The sequence below is a fragment of the Strix aluco genome, chromosome 23, assembly GCF_031877795.1.
Source record: "Strix aluco isolate bStrAlu1 chromosome 23, bStrAlu1.hap1, whole genome shotgun sequence".
Lineage (NCBI taxonomy): Eukaryota > Metazoa > Chordata > Aves > Strigiformes > Strigidae > Strix > Strix aluco.
The window spans coordinates 8374759-8396484 of record NC_133953.1 but is presented as its reverse complement, the minus strand read 5'-3'; the positions used below and the strand labels follow the sequence as shown (position 1 = coordinate 8396484).

General features: G+C 49.0%; 1 protein-coding gene and 1 pseudogene across 2 annotated transcripts; both read left to right on the top strand.

Annotated features, from left to right (window-relative positions):
- The first annotated feature begins 374 nt into the window (after positions 1–374).
- On the top strand, positions 375–2022 carry LOC141933906 (centrosome-associated protein CEP250-like). Of its 2 annotated transcripts, XM_074849014.1 has the most exons (5): positions 375–649; positions 728–964; positions 1092–1172; positions 1308–1535; positions 1643–2022. In XM_074849014.1, the coding sequence occupies exons 1-5, from the start codon at positions 554–556 to the stop codon at positions 1658–1660; spliced, it is 660 nt and encodes a 219-aa protein (XP_074705115.1). In that variant the 5' UTR covers positions 375–553; the 3' UTR covers positions 1661–2022. The 2 variants fall into 2 exon arrangements, with proteins under 2 accessions (XP_074705115.1, XP_074705116.1); XM_074849015.1 differs by having other exon boundaries at positions 375–964.
- A 56-nt stretch (positions 2023–2078) lies between these two features.
- LOC141933842 (centrosome-associated protein CEP250-like) lies at positions 2079–21163 on the top strand (annotated as a pseudogene).
- Positions 21164–21726: the final 563 nt, after the last annotated feature.

Here is a 21726-nt window from a genome sequence, read left to right as displayed (position 1 = left end):
TCCAGTCCCATCTTGTGTTATTCGGGCAGCCTTATCAGCTTCGACCTCCACAGAATGCACCCTGTGACTCATAGTTTTGTCTTGCGAGTGTTTGAGGCATTTCTTCGATCAGCCTCAACTTTTGCTTTCTCAGGCTGTTTTTCTTAGTTTCTCACAGGCCTGGTTTCTCGTCTCTCACACAGGCGTGGGAAGCTTGGCCTTGTGCTGGTGACCCACGGGGTTTGTGTGCTGCTGGTGTCTGGGGTGGAAGGGCTGAGGGGGGGACCCTCTGAAGAGCCCACGCTGCCCCAGACCCAATCTGACAGACCCACAGCAGAGTGCAGCTGTTGCTTTCGTACTTCTCATCAGCTCTTTGTCCTGCTCCTTCCCGGAGCTTTGACCTGCAGGAGGAGGGTGACAGTCTGTCGGGTGAAGAGTCGCTGCCCTGAAGAGAAGCCCCCGTCTGCCTCAGCCCTGCACCCTGGGACTGTTCTTCCCTCTGCTCTGGATCTCTGGGGCTACTCAGAGCTGCCCTTGGCAGAGTGAATCTTCTCAGGCCCCGAGAGCTCTGGTGATGTCGTTACTGCAGGTTTCTTCAAGGCAAAGCTGGCCAGGAGAGAGAAGCCATGTTTGGGCCTGCAGGGCAGGGTCCTGCCAAGATGCTTTAATGGTACCTACTGGAGAGAACAATCACTAAATAACTTTTTGTGTAAAGCTTTGAGCTCACATCCTGCTGCCCTTCTGTCAGCAGGCAGCCCAGTTTACTGTCCAGTGCCAGCCCAGCTGCCAGCCATCGCCTTCACAGCCAGCGCTGCCTCTGCCCATCGTGATCTCTGCTGCAGAGTTTCTCTGGGTTTCCTTCCTCGTTCTGTCAGGGAGCAGCCAGGGCACTGCTGAGCACGGGGGATTTCTCCTTTCGGTCCCACTAGAGCTGAATCTGGGAGACTCACCCCAGGAGGTTTCTCCTGTCATGCAGTTTCAAACTGTGAGTTACTGTCAGCCATTTACCTTACTTGGCTGTGAGCTTCCCTTAATGTGCAGGGTATGCCCTGACCTACTAGTTAATTCTTGAAGCCTTTTGGCTGTTCCATACGTTTCTTCTTATCTCTGAGGAGAAAATAGCCTCACTCCTCAACCTGTCAAATGGACCCATTGCTCAACTATCAAGATGTGTCCCGATCCCAAAGTGTCAGGTGAATGATTTGTCCCCAGCAAAGATGTCATCTTTCCTGCCAGCTTTAACTGCTGCACCATTAACGTGCTTCAGAAGTGAGTCAGCTGATAGAGATGGTGGTGTGAGTATGATCTCTCTCTTGATCCCTCTGCAGAGATGTGTCCGAGCTGAAGGCAGAGCAGAGGAGGCGTTCTGGCTCTGTACTTGTAAACTGCTCCCGCCTGCACTCTGGCGTGCAGCTCTGGGAGCCCGTCAGTCTGGGCAGACCTGTCCTAAAGGGTCAGGCACAGCAGCAAGCGGGACAGGAAACAAGCCAGAAGACTTGGGAAGTGATGCCCTTACAAGTCAAGGGGGACCTGGAGAAGAAGGAGCTTCAGGACAGGTAAATGTGTTTTTAAACTTTGCTTTTACCAACGTTACCTTTTGTGGCTGCTTCTTGGATTTATAGACGGGCTGTGTTCACGTTTCAAACCCACCCGTTCTGCACAGCCTTGTTTCTGTCCCTAGCCAAGCTATGGCCTTCAACAGCACAGGTAGAAAAACACGTCTGACCCACAGAAGCTTTTGTAAGACAAGACTGGAAAAGAGATCACAGTGTATTACAGTGTTTTTGCTGTTACCTGATTGTTGGTGAGAAGTTGAGACCAGCACGAAGAGAGCTGTGTCTCTTGTACAGCCCTTGGTACCCCCAGGGCTGTGCAGAGGAGTTGGGAGGGATTTGCCCAGGGCCATCCTAAGCCCCTCTGCACTGACAGTTCCTTACCAGACTGAGTGCAGAAGTCCTTTGGGGCAGGAAGGGCCATTTTGCAACATCAGGCATATTAACCCGTAGAGATGAATGCTGCCTTTGCTGTATTTTCTGGGCTGAACTTTCTCTGCTGTGCTTCTGGGAGCCGCTTAGCTCTTCAGCGGGTGCTGGTGTGCGATGCTTTTGGAATGGCACGTGGACCTTCTCTTCTCAGGGGTAAGGAGCTCTCAGCCTTGCTCGTACAGTCTCAGAAGCAGAACGAGGAGAAGGAGAAGACAGTGAAAACACTTAACGACACTGTGGAGATTCTAGTATGTTTTACCTTTATTTGGGAGATGGCCCAATGGTTGCTCTCCAGCTTTAGCACAAAGGGGTGTGGTTTGCTCAAGAGAAAGAGCGGTGAGGACGCTGACTGTGTGGGAGCATCAGGCACGTGTGAGTCAGCCCAGGGGCAGGCAGTGGCGGGGGAGCTGCAGACCGTTCCGGGGGTTGCACCAGTGCTATTCTGCCTGTGACTAAATCTCTAGGGATCAAAGTTCCTTGGAATCGACAGCTTCATAGCAGCCTGTGAAAACCAGCTGTTGGTCTTCCTCTTCTTAGTTTTAGCAAAGAAGGAGTTCAGTAGATGTGGGAAGGGATGCACTGGAATCACTAGGGCTGAGGCTTGTCAGCACGACGATGCTGCTGAGGCTGGGAATGTGCAGAGGGGAGCAGCTCTTCCCCACCCACCCTTTGCTTATTCTATTCTCGGGAAGCAAGTCTGCTAGAGAAAGAATATGAAGCTTCATTGACTAAAAGTGTCAAAGAAGAGAATCTTTCCCTCCAAAAGCTGATAAAAGATATAACAGAGGTGAGTACAGAGTTGGGACCACATCCCTGTAATTTGATTTAAAAGTACTTGAGGAAGGCAAACGACTGACCCAGGGAATAGATATATGTGTTTTATACTGTCTGTGTTAACTGCTACTGGCTGTTTAATTATTATACCACTGCTATAACCTGCTATAACTGCTGAGTTGCCTGTCCTGTGACACTTGAGCTAAGTCACTAGAAGTTTCCGTACCTTTGCCTTTCCCATGAGGTCTCTATTTGACTATGCTTTCTGAGTTGGCTACTTGACATTTGTGTTCTAGTGTTGCCTGGAGGCTTCTCCCACCTCCTTGAGCAATGACTCTGTTGTTCTTTAGATTTTTATAAAAGGTCACTGACTGAATCAATGTGCTTGCCAGCTCTGCTCCTTCACTCTGCATTCACTGACCCTTATTATCTCCCCAGAATTGCAACTGATCTAACTGTTTAGGGCTAACTTTAGCTTAGTTCTAAACCTCACTCTAGGGAGGGAGATTTAATCATCAGATGTTTTACACAGCTTCTCACAAAGTCAGTTCTTTCCACTTATGTAGTCATTTTTATCCTCTTGTGCTACTGCTCAGAATAAACATTAGCTTTTTCATTGCTGTTTTCCAGTATTCATCAGCTTCCTTCTTCCCTGGGTAGCATTACTATTTCCTTTCATTGCTATTTCCAGTGTTGACCTGGTGCTCCTCATCTCTGTGGCTCTTAAGAAGCTGAAGGAGACTAAAATCATTCATGAGAGCTTCAAGAAACTGAGCGTTCAGGCAGCCTCCAGCCACTTCACACTTGCTTCTTCTTGTTTGTAGTAGCTGTATTCAGAAACCCCTGGAGTACTTGTGACCGCAGGGACAAAACTTCTTTGTTGACTGAAGAAATGAAAGAACTGAGTTTTTAATGACTCTAGGGTGAAGGAAAAAGGAGAAATAGACAAAAAAAATCAAGTAGACTGAGAAGAGAGTAACAGCTTGATGTGGGCTTTCAGGTGGTGTTAGATGAATGTGCCAGCATGGTCGCTGACAGCTCCCAGCAGGCAGAGTCTAGCAACGTCCTCTCTTGTCTGAGCTCCGTTGATGCAGAGTGTGCCTTTGTGTTGGTTCAGGAAGCACTGGCAAGGAGGAGAGGAGCAACACAGGTGAGAATTTCTCCTTGCCTTCACCACTGGCCTCAGGCTCAACTGCTAATGCCTTGCTTATCTTGAAACCTTTCCATTCACTTAGCCAGTTTCTTTCTAGCCGTCCCACTCTTGGTACTATATCACCTCACCAGTCTCACCAGCTCTGTGTTCTGCTGATTTTCTCTCTTTGATCTCCACCCCCTCATCACAACTTTTGCCTTCAGGTGAGCTGTCTCGCTGCTTGCTTCTCTCACACCTATCAGGATCCATCTTCCCTGCTCCTTATTGCTTGTTTGTGCTTTTCCCTGCCCATTCCTTGCAGGCCCTAAAAGAAGAGCTCTCTGCCAGGCAGGACTCTATCAGTTTGCTGCTGCACCAGCACAGGCAGCAGGAAGAGAAGTGCCGGAAGCTGCAGCAAAGCCTCGAGCAACTGGAGCAGGAGTGCCAGACGGCCAGCAGCCACCAGCAGCACCTCTGGTCTCTGGTAGAAGCACTCAGAAGGTGAGTGTTCCCTCCTCCTCCTGCGTTCTGGAGGCAATCTGCTTCCAGTTCTGGCAGTTCAGAAGTGTTATGGGCAAACAACTCGCCTGCCCTCCCACATGTATGCCCCTGTTTGGCACTTCAGCATCCTCCTGTCACTGCTTTTCCTGCTCTACTGTGAATCCTAAGGCTGTCTTGGAGACTCAGAGTGATGTTGGAATACAAGACGCCTCCCTCTCGACATGCTGCTTCTCTGAATTCTGTTCTTTGGGGCCCTTTCCTAGCCACGGCTTCTCAGTGAATGAAGGCAAAAACCTGCCTGCCTTCCTCTGTCCCTCTCCAGTGACCTCGTGAGGGGAAGGGCAAGTTCTTCCTTACCGTGCTGCCCACAGCGCCAGCCTGGAGTGACTGAAATGGGATCTGTGACTCTTCGGGCCTGTTCATTCTTCTGACTGAGCCTTGTCTCTGCAGTGACTGTGCAAACCTCGAGAAAACCAGGGCAGAGCTACAGCAACAGCTTGAAGAGACGGAGCAAGAAGCCTCACGTCTGCGTCACAGTAACACTGAGCTGCAGCTGAGGGAAGATGCAGCCCAGGGGGAGAGGGTGGAGCAGCAGCAGAGGATGGAGAGAGCGCGTCGGGACCAGGAGCTCCTGTGAGCATTAAAGCTTCCTCTGGGCAGGGGTGGGTGCTGCCAGACGGTGGGAGGTCCCCCTAAAAGAATGGATTTTGTCTGCTCAGCATGTGTAGCACAGACTGGTGAAGGGAGCCCGTGGGCAGGGCTGGCTCCCTGCTGACACACAGCAGAGGTGCCTCCTTGTATTTTCTTTATGGCCCTTGAAAAAAATCATTCCAAAGCTGACCAGAGTAGTTGATGACAGGCCTAAGGTGAAACAAGGAGGTTCAGGCTGGATTTAAGGAGAACAAAAAATGGAACCGTGAGGGCAATCCTGCAGCAGAACAGGTTGCTCAGAAAGGTTGTGCAGATTCCATCCCTGGGAATTTGGAAGCCCCAGGTGGATCGAGCCTTGAGCAACCTGGACTGATCCCATAGCTGACCCCAGGTGCTTTGAGCTGAAGGCCTCCTGGGGTCCCTGCCAGCCTGAGTCATCCTGTGATCTTGTGGTTAATGGATTGGAAATTCATACAGATCTCCCCACATAGATTGCAGGCTCTTTCATCGTTTTGTTGCCACAGGCAAGAATAATGGAGAGAATGTTAATCTGGACTTTAAAAGTCTGTCTTATGCAAAGAAGAACTTTGGAAAGCCTGGTATCTAATGTATCAAAAAGGAGAGAGAGAGCTAACAGGCAGGAAGCTGTTGAGAGCACCTGAACTTTTTGGAAACCTGTGATTTCTGGTAGCTTGTTTTACTTTCTCAATGATGAATGTTTCACCTGGGTCAGTGACAAAGACTGATGCAGCGCTAGGCAGGAAATTACAGCATTCTTTAGGGGTAAATAGAAAGCTGTTGCAAATCGTTCCAACTGCCATATCTCGGAAATAGTATGTAATCTTGGTTTTGGAAATGAGAATGTTTTTACATTAAAGACTTGTTTGTCTTTCCCCTTCTCATAGGCTGAAGGACTTAGCTGCACTTGAAGAAAAACATTCTTTATTAGAGAGTGAGCTGGTAGTTGCAAGAGAGACACTGGAGGAATCGCACCTTCAGAGGGATCTGCTGAGGCAAGAGAAGCATGAGCTTACCATGGCCCTGGAGAAGGTATGGTCACCTTATTCCTAGCAGAACTTGTGGGAGAGGGAGTTGTGATAGCAAGACCAGCACAGGTGCCGTTTCTGTCAGTAGAAGACGGTGACAGTGTTGTTCTCCTTCTTGGAAAGGGGAGATCAGACCACACAGGCTCCTTGGTGCAGTCAGTCCCCACGTGGTTATTGGGAGCGCTGGGCTGGGGGTGTGTCAGAGACACCAAAGGGGATCTGGAGTCGCTGCTTAAAGTCAGGGATTTTCTTGTCTCTGCTTTCATGTTGTTCTTTTGTCTCTTCAGGCAGAGCAGTCAGTAGCAGAGTTGAGAGGGGCTCAGAATAAGCCGAGTGCTGAAGCAGCTGTTCTACACGTTGCAGCAGCGAAGATGAGCAGCGTCAGTGAAGCTCTTGCACTGGATCAAGTGCGACTGAACAAACTTGTGTCGCAGGTGAGCAGTTGCCAAAGATCTTGCCAAGTGTTCATCTGCAGCTGCTGCTGCTTTTCAGACTTCTTGCCTTCAGACGTATAACTGCCTGAATATGGAAATGTTCCTTTTTCTGTCGAAGCCAAACCTTCTCCATGGTAAATCTCACTGTATTTCATTTCCTCTGTGCTTCTGTGACTGCAGCTGGAGCAAGAGAATGAAGTTCTGTCGGGTAAAGTGCCTGAGATGGAGAGAGTAAGGAGCTCTGACCAGGAGAAGCTGAGCTTGTGTGAAAGAACAAATGAAGAGCTCAGTGCAGAGAAAGCCCACCTGGAGCAGCTGCTGAAGAAAGTGGAGGAGCAACGGGAGGGGCTGCAGGAAGAGCTGAGGATACTGGCAGAGGAGAAGGCAGAAACCCAAGAGCAGCTCAGTCAGGTGAGACCAAACACCTGGTGCTTTCCGGGTGGGCTTTTGGCTGCTCGGCTCGGTGGAGCTCAGTCTGTTGGATTCTGCGGTGGTTTTGTCAAGGAGACACTTGGTAGTGCTGGAGGTCAGCAGCTTTGTTTACTGCCTTTTGGAAGTGTGTTGATGGCTGGCAGAGCTGTTCTGCAATTCTCTCAGTTGTCCTCTGCTGCTACAGATGACTTCAATCCACCTGCCTGTGGTGGCCTCTCTTTTGGCTTTTGATAAGCTGCGGAGAGATGATTTGTCTTGCCCGTGAATCTGAGTGAGGCTGCTACTCCCCCATGTGGCAAAAGAAGCAAACAGCGTAGCTCTTCACCCTTTTTCTGAGTCAAAAAAACCCGGGGTTGCATGTTTCTATTTATGCTTTTTCTTGCGAATCTGCAACTTTCAAAACTCCATTTGTTGGAGCCTGGAGAGCGGGACAAAGCTGCAAGTCAATGTCTGCTGTCTTGTACTGCTAAGAACGGGCATGAGATCTTGAAATTGTTGAAATGGTATTGTAAGACATACATGCAACTTTGTGGCTGGAAATATGCCTGGGGGAAAAGGACCTGGGGGTGCTGGTCAGCAGCTGGCTGATTATGAGCTGGCAGTGTGCCCAGGTGGCCAAGAAGGCCAATGGCATCCTGGCTTGTGTCAGAACTAGTGTGGCCAGCAGGACTAGGGCAGGGATTGTCCCCGTGTGCTCAGCACTGGTGAGGCTGCACCTTGAATACTGTGTTCAGTTTTGGGCCCCTCACTCCAAAAAGGCCATTGAATGACTCGAGCATGTCCAGAGAAGGGCAACGGAGCTGGTGCAGGGTCTGGAGCACAGGTCTGATGGGGAGCGGCTGAGGGAACTGGGGGGGTTTAGTCTGGAGAAGAGGAGGCTGAGGGGAGACCTCATGGCCCTCTGCAACTCCCTGAGAGGTTGTAGCAAGGTGGGTGTCGGTCTCTTTTCACAAGTAACAAGCAATAGGATGAGAGAAAAAGGACTCAAGTTGCATCAGGGGAGGTTTAGGTTGGATATTAGGAAAAATTTCTTCATGGAAAGGGTTGTCAGGCCTTGGAACAGGCTGCCCAGGGAAGCGGTTGAGTCACCATCCCTGGAGGTATTTAAAAGCCATGTCGATGTGGTGCTTAGGGACATGGCTTAGTGGTGGGCTTGGCAGTGTTGGGTTAACAGTTGGACTTGCTGATCTTGGAGGTCTTTTCCAACCTAAATGGTTCTATGATTCTGTGAGCTGTTAGAGCCTCTTCAGGCTCTGAGGAAGATGAGAAATGGGTGATCACACAAGACTCTTCACTCGGGACTAACTGATTTTGATACCCTGGAAAAAGAGCTTGAGAGAATCATGTCACTGAAGGAGACCAGGGAGTTTGTCATCATTTAAATGTCAGTTTCATAATGTACAGTCTTGGGTATTATGGGATAACTTTGAGAGAATTGTTTGTTTCTGAGGGTCTGTCCTCTGTTAGATAGTCAGTCTTGGAGTCCACGGTATGTTTGGCACATACCCAGCAGAGGTGTTATATTGAAGAAAAAAGCTAAAAAATCATGGTTAATCTTCAAGTTTGAATACCAGCAAGGTATATTAGACAACTTCTTTGTGTGAAACAAGTAAACAGTGTTGTTGACATGAACTACTGTAGGAATAGAGTCTGCCATCTCTCTGGCCGCATCAGCCAGACTTTGATAACTCACCCCAAGGGCTGTTTCCCTGCCCAGCATCACCTCATTGCAGCCAATGCACTTGGATCTTTTTCTTTTTTTCCAGAAAGAGAAACCATGTGTATTTTCACTTTCTTCAGTGAGCAAAGTTGCTTTTGCTCAAACTTTTCTGAAAATTTCCAGCTCTGGGATAGATTCTGATAGAATTCCAGTTTGCAAGGTGGCAGTTCTGGAAGATGATGTATTTTTGCGTGCAAACACGTAGTCTGGTGTATTTATGTTTGCTGTGAAGGAGCTGTGTGGTCCCAGGCAGCCCAGCGTGGCCTTACTCATCACTTTCAAGTTAACAGTCCCAGTGCCTTTTGGCAGCCCAGGGTATTAGCGTGGTATGGAGCAGATGCTCTTAAACTTCCAGCCCGCAGTACAGGAGCTCTTTCTCCTCCAGCTGAGGCAGAAGTGGCACTGTCTGGCTCTGCACAGAACTCCAGAGAAAGGGCTCTAACTGCCTTTTGTCCTGCTTTCAGGTTTACCGCCAGCAAGAGTCAGCTCGCAGCGGTCTGGAGCAGCTGCGCCAGGAGTCCTCTCGCCAGGGGCATGCACTGGCCACGGTGTCCAAAGAGAAGGAGTTCCTGGAGCATGAGAAGGCTGCCCTAGAGGTGCGCCTGGCAGCCCTGCAGCAGGACAGACAAGGCCTGTCAGAGCAGCTGGCAGAGGCCAGGTAAGGGCGGGGAGGAAACCCTAGGCAGGACATTAGATAATGGCTGTAATTATAAAGGTGTCAATCCTTCCACGAGGATTTATTGCATCCTGTGTGCTTTTCAAATGTTTTCACCTTCCACGGGCAGAAAGTGAAAGAATCTTGAGCAAAATGAAAAAAAAGTATACTATGATTTTAATGTTGTTTTCCTGACAGCTAAAACTAGCAAACATCTCCTGGGCCTCGGGCTCAGGTTTATGCCCCCTTGCACATTCCTGTGTGAAGTCCAAAGCAAGGCAGCTTGGCTCTGAGTTGGGTAATAATTAAACCCTGCAGACGTTTACTGAAACTGAAGTTTCTCTCTGGTTTTGGTTTCTTGTTCTATGCATTTGAACATAGATCTTTCCTTATCAAGAAGTTTGGCTGTTGATGGCTGTTCCATGCAGACGTTGTGAGTAGGACACTGCCATCTAGGGTGGAGCCAGAGGCTGGTGCTGCAGATCTCGAGGGCCTTCTGGTTGGAAGCTAACTCTTGTTACTGTGGTGCAGGACCCAGGGCTGGTTACACCAGCAGCTGGGAAACCTCTTTTGAAACCTCACGTCTCTGAGGATTCTTGCCCATCACTGATGTCTGCGTCCTGTACTCCTTAGCACCTGCTGTTTAGAGACAGATGTCGTGGAGAAGTTACACAGGGAAGGAGCAAGATTCTGTCCTTCTGCCTTTCTAAGATCATATGTGACAAGTTCTGCTCAGAAAAAAAAAAAATGGAGTCGTTTGTCCTCCTTGTAGGTGTTTTTTAGAAGACTCCTGAACTTGCAGAGCTGTACGAATGATGTTTTAGACATTGTTTCTCATGTTTCTTGACTTTTACACTTTATTACTCCAAAGTACATCGTTAGGATGGCTGATAAACACCCCTTTTGACTCAGTGTGTTTCTTGAGAGCTGCTGCTTCTTCTGAGCTCCAGCTTCTCTTATTTGATCCCGCTGAGTTACGTTTGGTCAATTATTGGGCTGTTACTAAACTATTAAATGTTCGGCTCCTTTTTAAAAATTTTTTTTGAAAAGGGATATATTATTTTTTTAAAGAGATAAATTAGTTAGGAAGAACCTTTGACAATAGATAAAAATTCAGCAACTGTTCTTGCCAGATGTTGTTCTCAAGAGCCTTCTGTTGTCACAGTTTTGGACTCTGTCTTTTCTGTTCTGTTTTAGAGACTGATTCTATTTATCCTAAAATGGAGCATATTTACTTTGGGCTGCCAGAGACTGGCACAATCAGAAATACGTGCTTGTTCTCCTTCTTGAAGATACACCCTCCATTGTCCATCCAAGCAGTGAAATTCTACTGCCGTGGTTTTTACGGCACCCCCGTCCTAGCGAGGCAGTGCTGTGTGTTGTGGGAACCTGGCACACAGGGCGCTGTGTTAGATCAGGGAGGTCACTTCAGCTCCTGGTTCCAGAACCCTGCGTGTCATACGCAGCAGTTGGTTGAAGTCTGTGGCTGTAAGAATTTGGCTCTGCAGTACTACAGCTTCCATTTTAAAGAGCACCAAGTCACTTGGGCTACTGCCTACTTAGATAGCAACACTTAGAGAAAAGCAGCAAGTTTTTCTCTTGAACTTTCAACAGTTGAAACTGAAGGCTGCCCGTCTGTCCTTTCAGTGGTCCTTGTTCAGATAAAATCTAGTTCAGATTTCTTACGAATGCTGCTCCAAGCGAGAGATCGTACTATATCATCTGATGTATTTCTTGAGTCCCTTTTAAATACAAGGAGTCTGGAAAGTTACTTACCCATAGCTACACTGTGAACAGCATTCAAAAAGTCACGAGTCACCCAGGGAAATACTCTTGTTCTGTCCCCCTGCAGAGCAGCTTGGAAGCGCTGATGAGCTGAGGGCTGTGAGCAGAGCCCGGGCTTTTGCTTGTTGGCCCAGACTTTGGGCACAGCTACCCGTGTGTCAGCCAACAGCAATTTCAGATTTGGCCGTTGAGATCAAATCCGGCTGGGCTTTCGGTGTTATGCTGGGTCATAAGCAAAGCCTGGGCATTCCCCCGGAGGGGCCGGCATTGCTATTTTAAATGGCAGAAACATGCTTTCTGTGTACAAGTTTCCTTGCAACCCATTTTCCGTACTCAGGGGTAGGGATCTTGAATGACTTCTTACTGGAATAACTGTCAGTGGGCGTCAGGAGCAACAAACTCATTTCTCTCTGTATTGACAACTCACAGGTCAGTGAAGGAGACGCTGGAACCCAGCCTGTTTGAAGCTCAGCGGCACTTATCTCAGCTGGAGATCACCAGGAGTCAGCTGGAAATCCAACTTCACGCAGTCACGCAGGCCAAGGAGGTGATACAAGGTGAGAGCCTCCTGTCTCTGGTGATCCCCCTGCTAGGGAAGATGGTATAAAAATAGCTCTGTGTCCGCAGTACTTCTGAGGAGTGAAGGAGATGGAGGCAGATCTCTCCTGCACTGAAGTGCAGATGGCTTAAGGTCAGTGAAGTCAGAACCATTGTGTAGACTCTGAATCTTGCCGTTTGTCCTGTTTGCAGGGGAATTGAAGTGCCTTCAGTGTGAGCTGGAAGCAGAGCAATCTCTGATGAGGCAGGAACGGGAAAACATGGCACAACAGCTCCTGCAGACGGAACAGCAGTATAACAATACCCTCAAACTGTGGCAAGCTGATCATGAAGTGGAAATAAACCAGCTCCTGCAAGACCTGGTAGGAAACAATATGCTTCTGAATTCTTCAAGCAAGCTTTGTGGGCTGGCTTTAGAAGAGTAATCGCCTGAGTGTGTGAAATGGGAGAAACCATCTGTCATAGGTCACACCTTGCTGGGCCAAGCAGATAATCCTGACCCCTAACCCCATAACCCTAACCCCCAACCCCTAACACCAACCTCCTACCCCTAGCCCCTAACCCGTAACCCTAACCCCAGCCCCTAACCCCAAACCCCTGACCCCTCACCCCTACACCCCACCCCAACCCCTAACCCTTACGCCTAATGCTAACGCCTAACCCTGACCCCTGATCCCTAACCCCACCCCTAACCCCAACCCCTAATCCCTACCTCTTACCGCCAGCTCCTAACCCCAACCCCGAACCCCTCCCCCTCCTCCTTAACCCCTAATCCTAACCACTACCCCTAACCCCAACCCCTAGCCCCTAACCCCTTATCCTAACCCCTAACCCCTTATCCCAACCCCTAACCCTATCCCCTATTCTCCCTAACCCTAAACCTTGTACCTGAATGCATGTGAAGACCCCCAGGACTCTGCCAGGACAGTAAAAGCAGCCACAGATTCAGCGTGGGCCTAAGGCGAGTTTAGCTGGAGGTTGGGTGCTCCCCACCCAAAGCCTGGCAGGAAAGGGGTAGGATCTTACAGACTCCTGTCTGCCATGAAGTAAACTCCTCACATTGCTGCCAACTGCAGTCACGGGAACTTTCTCCCTTTCTTTCTGTCCTGTCACTGTCGTCAGAGGTGTTATCTCTGGGCTTGACGCACGTGGAACAGGTCCCTTGTTCCTGGTACTTCCGTTGGTGGCCTGTCTTGTGACTGGGGCATCAGGGTACCGGTCTCTTTCTCACCCTGCAGTCCATCTACATCTTTTCACTGATGGAAAGGGATGTGAGCTTTGAAAATAGACTCTAAGAATAGAGAGAAATCCTGAGGAGACAGGTGCTAGGAAACAGGCAGCCATCGGAGAGAGGAAGGTAACATCTCCTTTTCATAATGGTTGGACTCAATGATCTTAAAGGTCTTTCCAACCTAAATGATTCTATGATTCTTCCACCTGCTGACCCGCCTTTTAAGTTCCTTGACAGGACGTGATTTATGGAGAGCACAAAGCCATTGTTGTGCACTGTTGAGGTGGGGGGTTGTGAGAGGGATGAAGCTTCACATTTGTTTTGAGGAGCGTGGCTGGGACTTCACCTTGAAGTCTTTCCCTCCACTCCTCAGGCAAGCGAGCGGGAAGGGCATCATTCAGAGCTGCAGAAGATACTGGAGCAACGGGAAAAAGAGAAGGTGGAGACAGAAGGGGAGCACGAGAAGAAGCTGTTTGATATGAAGCAGAAAGTTGCTACCATGCGAGCTCAACAAGAGGAGGAATGAACCAGAGTCGAAAATGCCAAGCAAGAGGTAAAGACTGTGAAAGGAGAATTTGTGTAGCTTTTTTGCAAGGCTAGAGCCGTGGGAGATGTCTGGATGTCGGGCTGTGTGGAGCATGCCCTACATGTTTTCTACGTTGAATTTGGTGAGGTGAAGGCAAGCAGGGTTCTCTTTGGGACTAGGAGTGAGACCTGTCAGAGGAAGCCAGGCAGAAGCATCACCTTTCAGTTGAGATTTTTGTGCTGCTGTTGTTTTTTTAAGACTTGCCTCAGAGTATCTTCACAGTTCTCTTAACAGTCCTCCTTTGATCTGTACTGATACATGCTTATAAGCTTAACTCCATTGAAGACCAAACGGAATTTGTAGGACTGAATCCCCATGAGGATGGGGTTTTTGTTCGGGGGGGACAGGGGGGCATGGCAAGATTGTTGACAAAAGAAAAACAATTTTCAAGACTCCTCTGAAATATTTCTGAGCAGTAAAACAGGGGTGTCTTCTGGGCTGTTTTAAGTCACTTGCTGGTAAGCTCTTTTGTGCCCAGATCTCCTGTGCAACCCTGTGACACAGTGAGAGTCCTCCTTGTGTCCCACCCAAAGTCCTCTTCACGGAGTCTGCCTGGGGACAGCAGTACCCCCAACTGTGTCTGCAGGTATTGAAATGCCAGGGCAGTGCTCAGAGATGTCAGTGTGTCCCTGTCATGTCAGTACTTTACCAAAGGCTAATGAATACCTTAAAAATGAAGTAATTTTCACCAAACCCCACTTGGAATACATGAGTTTTCTGAAGGAGCTGCTCGCTTCAGCCCTCTGGCAGCCCTGCATTTTCTCTGCTGCTAACTAGGTGCAAAAGTTCCTATTGAAAGACAAACAGGACACAGCAGAAGATGAGGGATACCCTCACCAGCAAGGCGAGACATTTGAGAAGTGCCACACATTTTCCTGTTAGATGTTTGTAGGAGGTTCAATCACAGGGGGACTGTGGCTGGACCATGTTCATACGGCCAGTCTCACTTAGGAAGCTGTGTCTGCAAGTGGGCAGAGAAGGGCCTGGGAGAGCAGCAACACAGCGCTTTGAGAACGTGTCAGCCCGTCGGTGTTGGAGCCTTGCCACACAAATTCTGTGTGGGAAGTTTAAACCTGTCTTCTCTTTGTTTCTGTGCAGGTCCTGCAAGAAAAGGAGCGTGAGAAGAGTGCTTTGTTAGAGACACTACTTCAGCCTCAGGGAGAGCTAAGAGAAGCCAACCAGCAGCTGGAGCAGCTCAGGCAGGAGGTGAAAGAGCAGCACGAGGATGGGCAGGTAAGTCTGACTAGTAGGGTGGGTTGAAGGAGCAGGCCGTTGGCAACTGGACGAAAGCTGAGAGAGGCTGAGAGAAGCAGGTAACAGAGTGAAGGGCAGTGATAAGGAAATAAAGCCTAAGTGCTGTGACTGAGGAGGCAGGGACTGGTGCAGGCACTGAAAGCACAGAGCCTGATGAGCTCCAGAGATCAGCAACAGGAAGGAAGTGTTACAGTGGAAGCAGAGCTGGGTAGAAAAGCAGAAGTGGCTGAATGAATGTGATTTTGAGACAGAAAGAAGAGAAAGCTGAACCTGATGGCAGGACCCAGTAGCTTGCTCTCCATCTGTGTTTGCAGAACATCACGGAAAAACTGCAAGCAGAGCTGCAGGAAACTCAGAGTAAGATCAAGGCAGTGGAGAAGAGGCACAAGGAAGAAATCAAAGCCGTGAAAGAAGAAGTTAATGTCCTCCTTCAGCAGAGGGATACTCTACAAAACCAGGTGAGTGAAACAGCAATAGCCACTGCAGTCATCAACCAGGTGGTCTCTCCCCATGGCAGAGCAGCAGGGGATGGGCTGAGTCCCCCTGGCTGCCATCACACTGTGGTCTCCATCTCAGCTGGGCTGAAGGAGACTGACTGGCCAGCTGCTGCCCTGGACAGATGGGCTGCTCTTTGTGCCTGTTTGCCAGCACTCATCAGAATGGATTTCTGCTGGCCTGTTACTGCTAGCCTTGTTTTTTAAGGTGCTTTTTCAGATGAACATGGTGACCCACTTAGATTTTTAAACAAGCCAGCTGTATCCATTGTGGATCTGGTACTTTCATGAAAGGGTGAAATTTAAAGTTGTTCTTTCCCTTTCCTCACAGTATATGATATGGCTGATATGGCTGACAGTGGCAAGCTGTAGTCTTTGACTGCTTTGTTGTGCTTTCCTTGAGGTGGAAGAGTTGACATCTCAACTAGCAGCCTCCAAAGAGTCCCAGCAAGTGATTGGCCGCAAAGCTCAGCAAGATCTGAGTGAGGCACAGGAACTGTCAAGGCAGAAGGTGCTGGAGGTTGTGCACCTCCGGAAGATCCTGGAGGAGAAGAGGAGTCAATGGGAGAAGGTAGAACATCAGAACAAGGAGCTGCAAGTGTGTTTGCAGTCTTTGGAGGGGGAAAGGAGTCGATGAGGAGAAGTGGAGCATCACAACACAGAATTTCAGGCTTCGTTGAAGGTCCTAGAGAATGAAAAAGCCAGGTAAATGAAAGTCTGTGAAACTCTCTGTTCTGTTTAATGGATTCCCTCTTTCAGATCTTCACATATCCAAGTGGCTCTGGCAGCATTTCATAAAAAGCAGAGTTCTGAACTATCCATGCAGATATGTTTCATTCTCTTGATGTGGTGTTTCATTTTCTTTTAATCCTTCAGTTACAGTTTTTCTGAAGACAGTTGCTTTTGGAGTAGTCCTTTCCTTAAAAGGAGGCGTTGTTTTGTTAGGTCGGCATGTTAATGCTGTTAAATGAAACTTTCAGGGGTTTCAAACCTGAAACACACCAAAGGAGACAGAACGAGCTGCAGTGTAATGAGCTAGATACATCCATCAGCTCTGTCTTGGGTCTAGTAAATTTTAAACATTTGGGATCTGTATCAGTCTTCCATCCTGATACCTTTGGTTAAAACCATGATTTTGAACTAAGCCAGATTCCCCTCTGAGGCACCCAAGAAATAAGCATGTTTCTTATTGCCATCTGTTTCCTCATTCCTCAAAAAATCCCAGCCGGTGTCTGGAAGGGCTTGAGCAGGGTCCCTGCCAGCCTCAACAGTTACAGATGTTACTGACTGTCCAAGGAAAGCAAGAAAGAAGAGAAAGGGTAGGTAGGGTACTTCACCTGGTAAAGTCTTGCCAGCCTTCAACACACACCTTTACTGAAGAAGAGAAATAAAAGGCCGTGCCCTCTTGCTTTTCCCCCGTGAGGGATCTGGCATCTTATGTAGGATCTGAGTATTTCCTCCAAACCTCCATTACTGCTTCTGGTATCAGCCTTCATTTCTCTAGCTGAAAGTAATATGGGTGCTGCAAGTCTTATGGAACTGCCCAAAGATCACCTGGCTGTCAGTTGCTGCTGTTCCTACCAGGACATACAAGTTAGGGGAAGAAAATGTCTCTTCATTATTGACAAAACCTCTCCCTTGGAGTCTCATTAGTCAAAAGAAAAATTTTCCTCTGCCCTAATGTCTTCATTTCAAGACTTAGTTGTGTTTCTATTCACATTCCCATCTCAAAAACAATAGGGTATTTAGCCAATAATTCACCTTTCTTCTGTGGAAAAAAGCGTAGTGGGCACGTGCTTGGGTGTGGTTGCCAGCCTGGCTGAGGACTGAACAAGCAGCCTAGTTGTTCAGACAAACCTCAGCAGACAAATCAATTTTCCCCTTGGTGGTGGAAGTCCTAAGAGTTTATTAAATGTTATATACCATGTAGTAATGAGTTGCTCTGACTTTCAGGCTGACTGTGTCTCTGGAAGAGAAGGAACTGAGCCTCAAAACCCTGGAAGAAAACAACCTTGCCCAGCACAACAAGGTGTCTCAGCTTCTTTCTGCTCTTCACCAGGCCGGGCAGCTCCATTCAGACCACAGAAGAGAAATACAAGAGCTCAACAACCAGGTGACCTGTGCACTAGCATCCTCTTCTCCAGGGGCATAGAATACTACCTTCAGCTTGTAGGCCTCAACTTGTTTTCCCTCCCAACAACATACACTCCTTCTGTGTTGAGCCCATAGACTGCACGCTGAGGCTGGATCTGCTGTGTTCTGCCTGGGTTTTCCCCAGTTCTCTCATGGTTCATGGCATTAAATGTCTGAGGAGAAACAGAAGACTCCTTTGGAGCTTCTCAGTATCTCTGTTCCAGATGTTGTCCCCAGATGGTGTTTCTGCCCCTGCCAGGCCCTGAGCAGTCTGGTGAGACAGCATTGGTTCTGGCAGTCTGTGGGAGCACTCCCGGCTCGGCCGTTCAGCTGGCATTGGGGAGGTGCCCCATGAAGGGTGCCGATTGTCTCCCCTTTGCTTCTAATCCCAAGCGTCCCTGGCAGCCCCACTCTCCATGCAGGAATGCTTCATCTGCCACCTCACCCTGCCAGCCAGCCCCTCGCACCCTCACACACACAGAACCCTTCATTTCTGAGGTTGGAAAGCACGAAAACCTGACAGTTTGACCGTTCCTTTGGGGACGGGGAAACTTCCTTCAGGCCCCTTAGCCTCCAGGTACCTGTTTGTAGCTTGTTTTGCTCAGTTTGAATCCTTGCCCTCGTGCGTTCTGTTTCCAGTGTGGTTTTTGGCTTGAAGTAATTCCTCCTTGGCCCCTTCCTCTATCCCGCTCTGGTGCCTCAGCAGCAGCGCTGTCCCCGAGCGCTGTGCGTCTGTGTTACAGGTGCAGTCGCTGCAGGAGGCAGCGCTGGAGGAGGAGGCTGGCCTGGCAGCTGGGGAGGAGCAGCTGCTGCGGGATCTGGAGGAGTCCCAAGCAGGCGAACGGTGCTCGAGGAACTCTCTGCGCGTGCTGGAGGCTGAGGTGTCTGAACTGCGTTTGAGGCTCTGCAGCACAGAGAGCAGAGCTCAGGCATTGGCCACGGGGTGTCAGCAGCCAACAGTGCCCCCCGCGAAGCCCGATCCCAGCTGGACAAACTGCACTTGGTTCTGCAGCGCACGGTCTGTGACAGCAGAGACTTAGTCCCTTGGAGTTCAGGCAAGTGTGGGGCTGGGTTCACAGGTCTGTAGGCGGGTATAGGGGAGCAGGTGCGGGGGGGTGGTTCTTTGTAATCCTGATGTGACAGACCTGTCCTTTCAGTTTAGGCTGATTCAAGCCTTGGGAAGTCTTGAAAGCCTGACATCCCTGCAGAGACAAGTCCGTGTTTGTATGTGGAGAAATGACCAGCATCAGAACGAAATAGGGCCCAAGTCCCAGGGCACGTGCGTCCTTCCTTGAGGCAGTGCTGACATTAGTGGTCATCCAAATAATGTTAGCCCGGGACACACGTCTTGCTGTAACACGAGCTCTAGGACGACGTCAAAGGCACTGCCACCTCCTCCTGTGCATAAAGAGGCCTTGTTTGTTGGAGACCCTTTTGGTTAAAGCTTGCAACAGAATGGCTTCTCTCTCCAGAACAGGGTCATGCCTGGGGCCCAGCTGTTTCCCAGGCCAGGGACCTCCCTGCGGAGCTCACAGTGGACAGAGTGGCCGCAGCCCTACAAGACCTGTAGGGTCCACCCGTAGCTGAGGCACCCAAAGTCGCTGTGAGCGGGTCCGGCCTTATGTACCCAAAAATCAGCAAGCCAGAATAGCTGGCACCTTTGTTTTAATACCTGGTTTAAATTTCACATCAGGTTCCCCCAGAGCCTGGCCAGGGCTCAAGGGAGAAGCTCAGGGAGTTTCTCTGCTTATCTAGTTAATTTATGAGCAAGGTCACACACCAGGTCACAGGGCCAGACAACTGTCTCTGTGGCCCTGTTACCTTGCTCACACACACAAGGAAGGATACATTCAAGATAGACATGTTTTATGATGTTTAAGCTACATCTTCTATGCATAGTTCACTAATGACTACATATGGAGTTAGCAGTTTTGGTTCAGAGCCTGTTGCTCAGGCTTCAATACTCCCACCCATCAGAATAGGTGATTTGCTATAACTTAGTATAATACCTATTAGCACAATGGTTATCAGTTATAAAACATACAGGATTCATCTATAGGTCAACTCTGGCTTGGGCTTATTGTCCAAGCCTTAGCACTTCAGACTTGTGTCCCGTCTGTGTGTACCAAAGGGAAGTGAGATCCTCCTCTCCTCTTGGCTATGGGGATTAATAAGCAGATCATCATGGGCTCTGAAAGGGATAACTGCTTTGGAATAAAAGACCGTAAATTCTGGGGAAGGAAACAAGGTAATTATTGCTGTCTTTGCTTTGTAGCATCTTCCTGGAAATGCACCCATCTGTTAGATGTGGGAACACTGCTCTGTCCTCTTCCTTTTCCTTTCTGTACGCATCGATCCTTCTGTTTACATGGCAGTGACTTGCCTTAGTAGCTAATTCTTCAGATTTATTTGATGTTTGTGAAAGACAGTCATGCCTCATTACCACTCTGGAAGCCAATACCTGTTCTTTCATGCCTTCTTCCCCCGCCATCCCCCACCCCCTATCATCCCCCAGAGATTGAAGGTTTTGTTCTGGATTGGTTTGTTCAACCCTTTAGAAATGAAAAACACTCCCAAGAGATGAGGTAGGAGACCTGAGGCACAGAGCTCATTGCCTTAGGGATGTTTTAAGACTTGGCTCCTCAGATCCTGTTGGAGTGGGACCGGTCAGATGGTGCCCAGAAGGTCTGAAGTGGATGCATCAGCCCAGCTGGGCGTTTCCCCTGGTAGTTCTGCGTGCATCATGCAGGTGTGCTCTGCCTGTTCCTGAGCTCCCGTGCCTGATATTTTTTCTGTCATTTGCACTCTCTTCTTTTGGGAAATGGCACAACATGGTTGAGGAACGGAAGTCCAGATCTAGACGTGTAGCCTGGAACCCCTAGTTCCTTCTTTCCCCCTTTGCACTTGCCAGAAGTTGTTGCTTGAAAGTTGAAATGGTGTTCCTCATCATCAGCCGTAAAGCATTCCTTATTCACAGGTCACACCTGGAAACAGAAACATCACAGATTTCTCCCCCACCAGTGCTGTCCATTCCTGTCCTGGACCAACTGTGTAGAAATGAGAAAATAGTTCAGTTTCTGTGTCTGCTCATCTCTTGATCTCTTCACCCTCTTCTCTCTCTCTCTCTCGGTCTCTCTCAAAAACATTATGGTCAGTGGCACTGTGCGAAATACCTCTGGCCAATATTTTCAAACTGCACCTTGAACGTAACGAGATCTTTAATACTGAGACTGGCTTCCTTCTTCGCTGGCTGTGCAGAGAGGGCTGTGAAAGGCAGGAGAAGAGCGGGACAGGTCGCTGTGGGCAGAGCCCCGCAGTTCTCTGGGCTTCCCCAGCCGGGGGTTGACAGAGCAGTGGTGGCTCCTGAGCTCTAGGAGATGTCTGGGATGGATTTATGAAACCACACTGCCTTTACTGGGCTTTGGGTTAAGAGGCAGTTCGTACGTGAGCAGTTGACGGCTGTTACAAAAATAGTTGGCAACCGCTGTGGTAAAGGTGTTCTCTCAGTGTCACCTACTGAAGCGTTTGATACAAATATTTACAGCATCCACAGTATCTAGAGCCTTTGTCTCTCATGTGCTTGATGTTAACAGCACTCCTTGTGTGCTACCAGAGGAAAAGCAGACATGAAATGATTGATTGAATCGGGGGAAAATTATAAAAAGCTTTGAGTGTTTTAGAAATCTAAGTCAAAGGTGACTTAAGCATTGAAAAATAAGGCTCTGACTAGGCAATGAGAAAAAAAAAAAAAAAGCTGAGGCCTTTCTCAAATGTTTCTGTACGTGATAAATAAAGAACAAGATGTTCATCTTGTGAGGTGTGTTCCTTGTTCTCCTCAAGAGTCAGTGACTGACGCAGACTTACAGCTCCTGGAAATAGGTGCCATTCTTCTGTATTTGAGGCCCTGCTGCCCAGGTGAGCTGAGCTGAAAACACGTACCCTGGCGCTATGTGGGTACCTGCCCAGGTGTCATCAAGTTCCACTGGAAGAGCCTGGATTTCCTGAGGTTTCCCTCTGTCTCTTCCTCACCCATTGCTCTTGAAGAAGGGCACACGTTTCCCCTTGCTCTGCCTTAAGCCTTAGTAGCCCCTGAAACCCTTTTGCCGAAGTTCAGTTTAGTGAGATGAAGCTTCAGGCACAGCCCTGGTTGGGTTCTGTGTCTCAGCCAGAGAAGTTGGCTTTAAACCAGGCGGCAGGCGGCAGGGGAAGGGCAGTGATGTGCGGCCTTGCCTGTCGGCAGGGGATCACTGGCCTTCAGAGCCTTAATGCCGGGGCAAGGGCAGCTCCTCTGCCTGCTCTGGGATCTCTTTTCAGCACTGGCTGGCAGAGCTGGAGATCTTTGCTGGGATCTTCCCAGCTGCCGTCCATGAGTGTGA